Source organism: Rhynchophorus ferrugineus, unplaced genomic scaffold (assembly GCF_030347505.1).
Source record: "Rhynchophorus ferrugineus isolate W39M unplaced genomic scaffold, kcgeb_rfMv2 rfM4, whole genome shotgun sequence".
Classification (NCBI taxonomy): domain Eukaryota; kingdom Metazoa; phylum Arthropoda; class Insecta; order Coleoptera; family Curculionidae; genus Rhynchophorus; species Rhynchophorus ferrugineus.
The window spans coordinates 51720504-51732051 of NW_027472583.1; the positions used below are offsets into that span (position 1 = coordinate 51720504).

Genomic DNA, 11548 nt, shown 5'->3' on the forward strand with positions numbered 1-11548 from the left:
AGAAATTTTTTCACTCCATGTACATTGTCTCCTCTCGTTTTTAAAAACTTAAAATTCAAATGTGAATTTCCCGACATTAATTGCTTATTGTGATATTAAAGTTAAATTTCAGGAAAAACCTGTGCTGAAAGGATGTATTATTGGGCATATATATAAATGAGTGTAGGCGCCTACATGTTGACGTTATGGTCTATATATGGTAGCATAAATAAATGGGAGTAGTTCCCTTGAGATATAAAATTTCTCGTATTAAAGCCACCCTGGTCGAATCTTCAATGACAATCATATGTTCATTTAAAAGATTATGTACGCAAATATCATGCAACATCATCCAAAAAAAACCTACATCAACACAATCCAAAAGCTACTACTTGGTTTTGTTTTACCTTTTAATACCTTTGATTTAAAGAATGGATTGAACTTAGGGCTCATACGGTCTCTAATCTCCTTATTTTCTATCAATACACAGGAAACACGTGTTACCACTCTTAAGGATTCAGCGAGCAAACTTATGATCCAAAACTCCTTTCCGCGTTCTTTGTCACTGGCATCAAAATTACTTCTAAAAAACGAATATAGACTCAATATTTTTGTTCATTAAGCATCTTACCCATATGCCTCACGCACATCAGTTATACTTTCCTTTAAAAAAGTGTTTTCGGGAAATTGTGCTGACACAAAGAAAATGTATTATTCACTTCTTTGAGATATACTAATTTTTAAGAGGCAAGTGATTTTACAAATCCTTTGCTTAATATATCTTAACTTAATTATAATATTAAACTATTTGTATATAAGTCCTATAAGTTCGATGATTCCATAGACAATATATTATTGATGTTAGTAAGAAATCACTAATTAAACCTTTGGTTACCAACTTGATCCTAAATCAATTTAAGATGCTCAGAAGTCCTGTGTCTTGAAAATCAGTAAATTAAAGTAATAAATAATTATCTTCTGAAAATGAATACAATGGGTGTCCCATTATGTCAAAACTTATTGAACCACCTGGTATACTGTATTCTATTCTGTACATTTTTCCAGAATATAAAACAATACCGCATTAAAGATGCAATAAAACACTGAATTGTTTCAGTAAATGATAGAAAAATTATATTTCGCTTATAACACATGAAAAATAAGTCACTTCTTAAATGACCACACGAGGTACACCACAATATAGAACAGGAGACACAACAGTACAGCCACCCAAATATTGGCAGTGAAAAACTGAAAAAAGAGCAGCATATACCCTAATGATGGTTATCTTTTTCGCAAGTAGAAGTAGCCCACAACTACCGCTAAACAAAAAGCAACTGCTGCTGCGGCGCCGCTGGATACGTAGTTTGCTGACTGATGAAGCACGGTCCCCTAAAACAATAAAACACAACACTCTTTAGGCCTTTATATTGATGCTGACTAATTATCAATTCTAAAAATATTCAAATCAAGGCTGAAGAAGCCTATGTTGCATGTAACAATATCAATACCTAATACAATTAATAACAAGTAAATATAAAAGGATAGTACTCACCCATCCACCTTGAGAATCAATCCAAGCTGAAAATCTTCCACTAAGAAAAACGGTTGTCCAATTGTATATATCCAGAAAATGACTGACCAGCTTCTCTTGAAAAGCTCTAATAGATATATCAGTACAAAAATAGAATAAAACCAAGACTCTCTCCCAGGTGAAGCCTCCTTCCTAGAAACCAATACATTTTGACACACTGTCAAATCTGACTCACCTATTTCCCACCTCAAATAAGCCGTTAAGCAGCTGCTGAAAGGTGAGAAAATTCAATGAATCCAAATCGACATTCTGGGCCTGTTCGTAAACCCAATTCCGTTGGGGCGACTGGGCAAAATCCGCCGCCAGAGTTTTTAAGTTCCTCACATTCCAATAACCGGGACGATATCGGCTCAAAGTAGGATCTAAAAAATTCCACTCATGATAGTTACATTTGGGTTTCACCAGTGTAGTATAAAATATAGAGAATTGTACATAGTGAAATACTCTTGATATTCTGTGCACTGTACTTACTAATCTGGCTAGCTTGTAATCCAAGATGTTTCATCTGTTCTGACAATAGCACCAGGTAAAGAGCGTTGGCTTCATCTACAGTCTCCTGACTAGGGGCATGTTCATTATTGACAATATAGGTTGGGGGAGATGTATGTCTAGTTATTCTTACTGGTTGTGGAAGCTCAACATTAATATTGACATCAGCAGTAGGTCTATCAGGTGATTTATTTGGAGGAACATGTGAACCGTTTTCCTCTCCGTTGCCATTGTTTATTTCATTTTTTTTAGGTGGATTATTTGGAAGATCCCCCATTGATGGCGAACCCCTATCAAATCTAACGCGATTGTTAAAATGCGGTGTAAACAACTAGAAACTTAAACGATAGATACCAAAGAGAAAACAACATGCTCCAAAATAAATAAGAAACACCGAGTATTCAAATAAAAACTACATTTTTTGTATACAAATAGATAACCTAAAAAACTATTATTCATCTTTTCTCTTCCAAATTGTTTAATCCGAGAAAGAGATGGATACATGCGAGTTGTTAAACAAAGATGTACATTTCAATATAGGATATATTAAAACAAAAGTATTTTATATAAAAAATATATTTTATATTTACTATATAATATTTTTTTAAATAACTTTTACTTTTAAATATTTAATTGATCACTAAATTAGAATTAAATTTTAAAATTTTTTATAAAAAATATACTAAACATTAAACAACTTGACGACTTTGTATTATTCTTTCTAACTTACGATTCCATTCAACTAAAAATGTCAAAGCTTCACAGTCTGGAACAGCACTAGTATGAATTAAATTTGCCAATTCTTCAATTTCTTGAAGAATACAAATTCGTTTAGGGTCACCTTTTACTAAATTCACCTGATATAATTCCATTCTAATTACAGCCAATAACTTAGGCATGTCCGGTATATTTTCCAAAGTAAAATCATGTTTCAAAACTTCTTTAGTGTCACTCTGTACTGTGTCATCTGTTGCAGCTGCTTCTGCGTTCATAGATTCTTTGTCTGTATTAGCTATTGCAATCACTTCTTCATCTTTATCATCATTTGACTTCACAGTAACATTTTCACGTGTTTCCTCGTCCCAATCAATACTCTTGACAGTATTTGCATTATTACCTTTTTTATGTTTACCGAAGGGATATACAGAAGAGTGAGTAGAAGTAGGACTCCACTTGTTAGTAGTTTCACACTGGTCTATTAACACCACCATATCTAAGTTAACTTTCTTAATAAAGATTAAACCTTCTTCATATGGAAAATGTTCATTATCCAGAACTGTAGTTATCAACTTAATCAACTCCTTCAATATTTCTGTTTTCTGATCTGAACTATCAACATTTAACTTCTTCATGTGACCCTTAGATATCATATGCTGTCCAAACTGCATGTTATTTGAACACTGTATGTGACATAAACTACAGAAAAAATTATCCTCTGGCCTACAAATAATAGGAATTAAAACAGTAACAGTTGCGATTAGCCTATGTATAATTACTTGTTTTTATTCTTTAAGGCAGCATTATGCTCGGTAGAGATTGTATGTCGAATAAATTCTATGTTTGATGCACACTGTTGTTTGCATAAACTGCAATATAATTTCTTCTTATTTCTAAAATTAATATAGTGCTAAAATAACATATATATTATAGCTACAGATACAAATAATACTTTTTATGAATACTTTTCTTCACATGAGTCTCAAAAGTTTCTCCTTCCTCATATGTTGTATCACAAATCATACAGCCATCATGACCTTTAAAATATTCTACCGGTGTCATTTTAAAATCAATAGAAAAATAATACAAATCAAAAATAACAATATTTTACTAGAATAAAACTTAACATAAAAGTAACACACCAAATCACGGAAAAAAACAAAACCATATAGTGAAAAAACCATAGAAAAAACTACCGGAAATTTCAATAACATAACCTATATTTTATTTTTTTAGATTGAAATAGTATTGGACATAATCGAAATAAACTTTTACTTATCAGTATGAAGGGTTGCATTTAGAAATATCTTTAATTCTTTTTGAAAAAATATGGAGAAGTATGCTTTGAAAAAATATCGATAGATCGATATTTTTGCGGCATCCCTATTTTAAGTAAAATTCCACTATGTATGATACAATAAAATGTATACTTATATATTTATCTGTTACATTTACTTCTGCTGTTTATCTGTTATATAGGACGTTCTGAATATTTTTAATGCATCCGAACTGTTTTATATTCAAATATTTTTAACAAGTAAAATATAACTCAATGATTACATTTTTTTATACTTTTATACATTTTACTTATACTTTTAAGATAATTTTTGTTATAAATCACTCATGTAATTTAAATATTAGTATTTTAGTCTATGTCGTTATTTCTGTTGTATACACTAATAAATGTACTAAATGAAAATTGAACTGAACATTTTCCTATAAGGCAATTAAATAAAAGAATAGAGTGAAATAAAGTCGAAAGTGGAAATTTTAAACTGTCATATATAACCTATTATTTCATGATATTACTTTATAAAATTAAATGAAAATGAATAGAACTAGAATGATAGAAAATGTGTAGACTTAAACCATGACTCTTAATCAACTACAGAATGTACACTCTAGTATATTGTGTTGTCAATTTTTTTCTGTGGTTGTCAAGTTGTCAACGTCAGCTGTAAATTATCATTTATCAACAATTCCTAAGCTATCAAATAGAACACAAAACACAGAGGAATTCTGAATATTTTGTGAATTAAACATAAATATGCTTTTATAGAAACAATGTTTTATCAACCATACTCGGGAGATATTTTGCATTTAAATGTAGGAGGGAAAAGGTTAATAAACAATTATCAATGGTGAGTAACGTGTAATTAACATATTTTTGTTTTAGGTTTTCAACATCCAAACAGACACTTACCTTAATTCCAGATACATTTTTTACGGCATTACTAAATGGTCGTATTTCCAGTTTAAGAGATGAAAAGGGATATATTTTTATAGATCGCGATCCAGAGGTTTTCTCAGTTATTCTTAATTATCTGCGCACCAAGGAAATTGATTTAAAGGGAGTTGATATACGGACACTGAGGCATGAAGCAGAGTACTACAATGTAGCTCCTTTGGTCAGAAGGTTGATGTTATGCGAGGAACTCTCACAATCTACCTGTGGAGATGTGTTATTTTATGGATATTTACCTCCACCTTGTTAGTGATGACAATAATTATATTTATGGTATTATTGAATATTTATTTTTAGCTGTACCTCTACAAGATAATATATCTTCAACAGTACCTTTGGTAGAAACTACTGGAGTACATCAGGCAAAAGGTAGAGCAGGTGATGGAGAAGCAAGCATTAATGATCAAAATCAAAGTGAACAAGAATGTATACCAAGTACAAGTAAAGACATTAATAATGCATCTCAAAACCACTCAACAGCTTATGTGCAGTCACATCCTGGTAAGTTTATAATAATATGTTCAAATTTGTTGATAAAGCTAATGTACTATTTTAGGGCACTCAAGAAATTCCTCTTTAGAATTGAGAATGCAAGGTCTACAATCTAATTATAGCAGAAGTTCCCAAGATTTAAGAGGAGTTTCTACTAGAGGCCACTCCAGAACAGCATCATTAGATTTGAGACATGCAAGAAATTCATCAGCTGACTTAAATAAATTAGTTCGAAATGACTTAGGAATGCTCTTTGGTGCTAGCAGTAAGAAACATTTATAAGGTTTTTACATTATACTATTAAGCTTTTTACAGGTTCCAGCTGGGCTGATCCTCTAAGAGTACAGATAATTAAAGCCCATCATAATTGGATTGTTGTAGGTTATGCCCATTTTGTGGTTTGTTATAGGTATGTAAATATAAAATAAAGTTATCAATATAAATACTTTATTTAATTAGGTTAAAAGACTCTAGTGGTTGGCAGCAGGTCTTTACAAGTCCTCATATTGAAAGTTGCATAGAAAGGATTGCCATTAATGCTAAAATGGGCCCAAATGAAACATCTAAAATGGTTGCTATATCTTATGGTAGTCAGGTTAGGCTTTGGGGAATATCTGATACAGGAGATAGAACAAATATAGGCAAGAATGCTCTTATATAATAATTTATATATGTAAATGTTTATTATGCAGGAACATTTAATCTTCTGGTGAGGGTGGAATATTTGTTCTTCATTGGAAGTCAATTGGTAGCTTTGTCACCATCAGGTAAATTAGGAGTTTGGCATGCAATGACTCAACACTGGCAAACCCAGGATGTGATGCCCATTGCTTCTTTTGATACAGCTGGTTCTATCTTACTACTTGGCTGCAACAATGGCTGTATTTATTATATTGGTGAGTAAAAACTTTATAGCGCCGTGTATGATTTCACCTGATCATTATTATCTATTGCAGATATGCAGAAATTTCCACTTCGAATGAAAGACAACGATTTACTAGTTACAGAACTATACAAAGATCCCAATAACGATACTGTCACTGCTATCTCTGTGTATCTGACTCCCAAAACAAGTGAGTATGACATTATTTTCATTTACCTATTTTCTATTTGTCATATATATGAGGGAGGAATAAATGGAATGGTGTGTTCAAAAAGTAATGAGAAATTTGAAATTTAAATACTTTACAATTAAACTAATAAATTGAAAAATTACATTTCTTGTTACAATGATATTTTTTAAATTGAATATTGATATAATAAAAATATTCTATCCTGAGAGAAGAGGGAGAAAATTTATTATACTATAGTTCAAATTATACTACAAATATACTGCGATTTTCCATTACTCTCTCTCATATGACATAGGAATATGATTTGCTTGTGACTCTAAACATACAGTCTACTTTGAAGTGAGTGATTAGTAACTGAGGCCTTGTGTTTCATGCCAGCTTCAGAACGAGGTCGCGAAGGTATGCCACTAAAGTTTCAAGCTTCCACAATATACACACTTGAGTTTAATCATTTCGCAAGTGGAACCACTTTATCTTCCGCGCCTCATGGTGGAATAATAGCCTTTTGCATACAAATGATTACATTGATAAGGTGGTTCCCACGTAACGATTGACTCGAGACTCAACGCCCTATTGCTGCACACGTTCTTTCTCAAATTTGCTGGTATACAACACAAGACACAGAGCCGATTGATTAGTTCTTTCTTCTACGGCTCGACTTGCTGATAGCGATATTAACGTAGGTTACTTTGTGAATATTTAGATTTATGCGGAAATTGGATCGAAATTGCATATGGTACTACGTCCGGAGCAGTCAGAGTAATCGTTCAGCACCCAGAAACAGTTGGGCACGGTCCCCAACTATTTCAAACATTTACAGTTCACCAAAGTCGAGTAACTAAGGTAACGGCGATCATTGGGTGGGTGTGTGCGTGTGTGTATTCTGGTACTAAAACAATATTCTTTAGGTAACTCTGTCGGAGAAATTTCTTGTTTCGGTATGCTCCGAGTACAATCACGTGCGATCTTGGAAAGTGACTCGGTTTAGAGGTATGCTGAGTACTCAGCCTGGTTCGGCGCCTGAGGCTTCCTTTAAGATCGTCGCCTTGGAAGCAGCCGAGCCACATGTTTCCTTGCAATCCAGTCCGTCCACAGGTTATATGTCTGTTTCGGCTGTGGGTAACGACTGCGGTCCTTTCGGCGAACAGGACGATGAACAGGTCTTTGTACAGAAGGTGGTTCCTGATGCCGATCAGCTCTTTGTTCGCCTTGCCAGCAATGGGAAAAGGTAAATGGAACTTGCTACAATCTTAATTTATTACTGCTGTTCTCTTGTACTTGTATTAATACACAAGCAAGGCGAGTATGGGATTAATACATCAGTATGTATTTCCCCAATAAAACTAAACTAAAACTAAGCTAAAATTAAGAATACACTTATACACTAAACAAGTTCTTGTGCTTTGGTTCATTTAAATCTTTTGTTTTCCTTTGTGTTGCCCTGTAGCTGTATTGCTTCCACATTGCGGTGATTTAGCAACTTTATTTCATGTTTTAAAGCGAAATATTGGATTACTTATATATATCCATTTGATTTCGAGAATCTTAGAACTTTGTTTTGAGCGCATTGGATTACTAGTTGGTTTGATGTTTTACTGCAACCCCATATGGGTACACCCTAGGTCCGAATTGATTAACTTTTAGTCTAATCTGTTCTATTTTTTGTCTAACATGATGTTTCCAATTTAACCTGCCGTCGAGATGTATTTCGAGGTATCTAGCTGTTTCTCCAAATTTTCTTTAAAAAAAAAATATGATTCCAGAAGTCTATAGTAATTCCGCGGTAACAATTTGCCCCTTTTGTAGATTAATCCCAAATGCCATACCCGGTCAAAAGCTTGTAATATTGCGGGGCAGTATTTCTTTTCTTCAAATGTCTCTGTTACCGCAACAACCGCTATTACTCTGTGCACTTGGTCGATTGTCGATCATATTTAATAGGGCATATTCTAATAATTGGCCTTTTAATTCTCCGAGTTGCTTCCCACATCGAGTGGTGTTTGCTTTCGGGCTTAATTCACTTACATATTTTTCGAAGCAACTCTTTTTATATTCTTTAATCTTTTGATTTGTCTGATTACTAATTGTATAACATTGTTTTGTCTGCAGTTTTTCTCGTCTTTCTTTTATCAATTCCCTAATTTCAAGGGGGGTAATTTACCTTGTATTCTAATTTCTCTCTTGATGTTAGGGTAGCTTCTTTTGCAGTAGACCGATATTGTTCAATTATGTTTCGGGTTTGCTGCTCAAGATTCTCTATACTTTTGAGTTTTACGTTTAAACTGATTTGTTCCTACATTATAAGTCCAAATATATCCCAGTTAGTAAATTTGTTAATAAGATTAGGCTTCTTTGTTTAATTCAGAATTATCGCGTCTAATATTAACACAAGTTGGAGCGTGATCAGATGATAGTTTGCACAAACTCTCGATTTTATTTGATGATATGCTTTTGGAAATGTAAACGTCCAGTAAGTTCTTTATTACTGTCGATGGGCCAGTAAGTCGGTTTACGCCCTGAATGATTACAAGTTACAATTTGTAATATTAATTGCTGCGTGTAATTCGTTCTCGTCCTGTTGGAAATGCTGTATATTTTGTTTTATATTTGGGGTTATCAGCCTCGAGGACATACGCTGAGATGTGCTATCCAGAATGCATCATAACCCAGTATTTTAATGTATTTTTTTTTGGAATAATGAGTCTAATGAGAGCTAACCTATATTATTTGTTCTCAGAAATAGTTCTAGTTCCCAGACTCGCTGATTTAGCCCTTTTGCGCTCCATAACAAAATTGTAATCTAAATAAAATAATGAAACAAAAATTATGCTATCAAATATAACGTATTTTAACATTATAGTATATCTAATGCAAATATCATCTCGTTCCTGGTCGAGGTAACTGATTAGAGACGCAATGTGTTTCTGACTCTGTCATCTAATGGCTTCAGTATTTTCAATCAGAATTCAGTGATTTAAAATTTAACAAAGCAAGCAAAGCACAAAAGCAAGATTTGCCGGTTTATAACCTGTACATACCACTAATGTTTTGAAGAATTATGCAGATATTTGACAACCAGACCAATTTTCTAGTTTCTTTCGGTTACATGTTCGAACGTATGATAACACTTTATCTCTTTTTAACCAGAATAAACTGAGAAGGAAAATATTGTCTGATTTTAAAACGAATTTACGAATTGCGATATGCAATGCATTCGACATCATGATGACATGAGTTCATTGTTATTTTGAATAGACTATATACATTTTTCTGTAGTAATTTATGGGCAATGAATATTATCCGCCACAATCTTCTCCTTACAGAAAGCTTTCTTCATTCCAACCACCCAAACCGTTTATTTTTTTAATAAATAAGGTTACTGATACTCACATTTTAATATACACCTCTGTCCATTATTTCTTGTTGGTTTATTCCCATAATTCAATAATTCATTTACATCATTTATATCTGAAGCAGCCAATTATAAACTACTCTGAGATTTTTAGCAACAGGAAAATATTATGAAAATATCGATTTTTCTTAATTAGAAAACAGAAACCAACCAATACTTGTTACTTTCAGAGTGTGCGTCATTAAAGCAGTGGATGGTAGTACCGTCAGCGCCTTCTGCGTTCACGAGTGTGAGGGTTCCAGTAGAATGGGCTCCAGACCCCGTCGTTTCATATTTACCGGCCATTCTAACGGGTCCATTCAAATGTGGGATCTCACAACTGCTCTGGATCTCTGCTATAAGACTGACTTAGGTGAGATTACCATTTTTATATTGACTGGGCGTGAAAAACAAAAACTAAGAAAATGTTTTTTAAGAAATGAACCACCATTGGGACCTCTCTAAAAATCATAATAATTCCCAATAGTAAAACAGTCTTGAGAATTAAACGGGGTTTTCGACAAAAAAATAGATATAAATAACAATAATCGTAATCAATGTTCAGCTGACACCCAGGGAGTGTTTACTTCTCAACTCAATATTTCATCAAGTTTCGCTATTGTTGGTGATCAGCCGCAACCGTTCCAGCCTCAGGTACTATTAGCCTACTATTATTCAGATTGCTGTCTATGGCAGATCAGGACCTATAATAATCAATTCACCATCATTTCTTCGTTTTTGTTTTCAATCGTCCAATTTTTAAAAAAAGTTCATGCGTTCTCTTCAGTGTCGCAATTTCTGATGTTATTGAAAAAATATTATCGAGAAGATATGCGAAGAACGTTGAATAAATCATGGAGTATTCAGCGCGTGGATGATTTTCATTCTTTGTATTTAAATTAGCGGAATCAACATCTAGCAATATTATCAACAAAAAAAGACTATTTGAAAAATACATTTATTCTCAGTTTTTAAACTCTTTCTTTTAAACTTTTTTAAAAAGAAAATTCACTTTTTCACGTTCTTAATAAAATAATAACAGTTAATTCAACGTATCCTAACTATTTTCAAAATCGAATCAATTCTAATTTAGAAAAAATCGATGGTGGACCGACGCCGTCCGAACTGTTACGCATGCTAGACCAATGCGACATCAGCAATAGCCTGTGTTCCACACCCTGCATGTCTCCGTGTCCCTCACTGGCAGCCGCTGCTCGTCTTAAGGCCAGCAACGTGGCATTCCTCAATCAGCAGTTGCATAACGACAGCGATAAGAGTAGCAGCTCGACATAAACAGGGCGCGAGATTGGACAGTTGTGATAAACATTGGTTATATTTTATATATTTTCATAACGGTTGGTAATGTTATTTATTTAGTTATTCCTTTTCTACTGCTTGATTTAGTGTTATATACATATACGGATAATATGCACCCTAACTATTTTATATTATACTTATTATTATCATTATGAAAAAAAATCATATATATTAATAAAAAGCTTTTATCAATTTAAATAGCAGATATTTTTACCCACAACTGCAGGAACCAGAACAATAAAACAACCTAA

At 33.2% G+C, this 11548-nt stretch overlaps 3 protein-coding genes and 1 long non-coding RNA gene across 4 annotated transcripts; 2 read left to right on the forward strand and 2 right to left on the reverse strand.

The window, feature by feature from the left end:
- Window positions 1–1087: 1087 nt before the first annotated feature.
- LOC143196145 (uncharacterized) lies at window positions 1088–2339 on the reverse strand. The gene is made up of 4 exons (XM_076403766.1): window positions 2045–2339; window positions 1760–1935; window positions 1535–1705; window positions 1088–1371 (listed from the first exon to the last, which is right to left on the reverse strand). The coding sequence occupies exons 1-4, from the start codon at window positions 2337–2339 to the stop codon at window positions 1264–1266; spliced, it is 750 nt and encodes a 249-aa protein (XP_076259881.1). The 3' UTR covers window positions 1088–1263.
- Window positions 2111–2427, forward strand: LOC143196147 (uncharacterized). Its single transcript, XR_013005676.1, has 2 exons — window positions 2111–2245; window positions 2315–2427. It is a non-coding gene; the product is annotated as an uncharacterized LOC143196147 (long non-coding RNA).
- A 195-nt stretch (window positions 2428–2622) lies between these two features.
- On the reverse strand, window positions 2623–3988 carry LOC143196142 (uncharacterized). The gene is made up of 3 exons (XM_076403762.1): window positions 3732–3988; window positions 3559–3672; window positions 2623–3502 (listed from the first exon to the last, which is right to left on the reverse strand). Exons 1-3 carry the CDS (start codon window positions 3839–3841, stop codon window positions 2752–2754), a joined length of 975 nt encoding a protein of 324 aa, XP_076259877.1. The 5' UTR covers window positions 3842–3988; the 3' UTR covers window positions 2623–2751.
- Window positions 3989–4714: 726 nt separating this feature from the next.
- On the forward strand, window positions 4715–11495 carry LOC143196139 (BTB/POZ domain-containing protein KCTD3). Its single transcript, XM_076403756.1, has 12 exons — window positions 4715–4899; window positions 4956–5269; window positions 5322–5525; window positions 5581–5781; window positions 5832–5925; window positions 5976–6157; window positions 6209–6412; window positions 6473–6589; window positions 7293–7432; window positions 7498–7817; window positions 10172–10353; window positions 11074–11495. The coding sequence occupies exons 1-12, from the start codon at window positions 4844–4846 to the stop codon at window positions 11271–11273; spliced, it is 2214 nt and encodes a 737-aa protein (XP_076259871.1). The 5' UTR covers window positions 4715–4843; the 3' UTR covers window positions 11274–11495.
- The last annotated feature ends 53 nt before the right edge of the window (window positions 11496–11548 follow it).

Bases quoted from the DNA above. Each gene is read 5' to 3' on its own strand.
- LOC143196145 (XM_076403766.1), bottom strand. From the start codon at position 2,339: ATGGGGGATCTTCCAAATAATCCACCTAAAAAAAATGAAATAAACAAT. The intron at 1,706-1,759 runs GTGGGAAATAGG...ATTGGTTTCTAG, and splicing joins TGCTTAACGGCTTATTTGAG to GAAGGAGGCTTCACCTGGGA. The intron at 1,372-1,534 runs GTGAGTACTATC...TTATTGTTTTAG, and splicing joins TTGATTCTCAAGGTGGATGG to GGGACCGTGCTTCATCAGTC.
- LOC143196142 (XM_076403762.1), bottom strand. From the start codon at position 3,841: ATGACACCGGTAGAATATTTTAAAGGTCATGATGGCTGTATGATTTGT. The intron at 3,673-3,731 runs GTATTATTTGTA...TATTAATTTTAG, and splicing joins AAGAAAAGTATTCATAAAAA to AAATAAGAAGAAATTATATT. The intron at 3,503-3,558 runs GTAATTATACAT...TATTATTTGTAG, and splicing joins GCCTTAAAGAATAAAAACAA to GCCAGAGGATAATTTTTTCT.
- LOC143196139 (XM_076403756.1), top strand. From the start codon at position 4,844: ATGTTTTATCAACCATACTCGGGAGATATTTTGCATTTAAATGTAGGA. The intron at 4,900-4,955 runs GTTAATAAACAA...TTTTTGTTTTAG, and splicing joins TTAAATGTAGGAGGGAAAAG to GTTTTCAACATCCAAACAGA. The intron at 7,433-7,497 runs GTAACGGCGATC...AATATTCTTTAG, and splicing joins ACCAAAGTCGAGTAACTAAG to GTAACTCTGTCGGAGAAATT.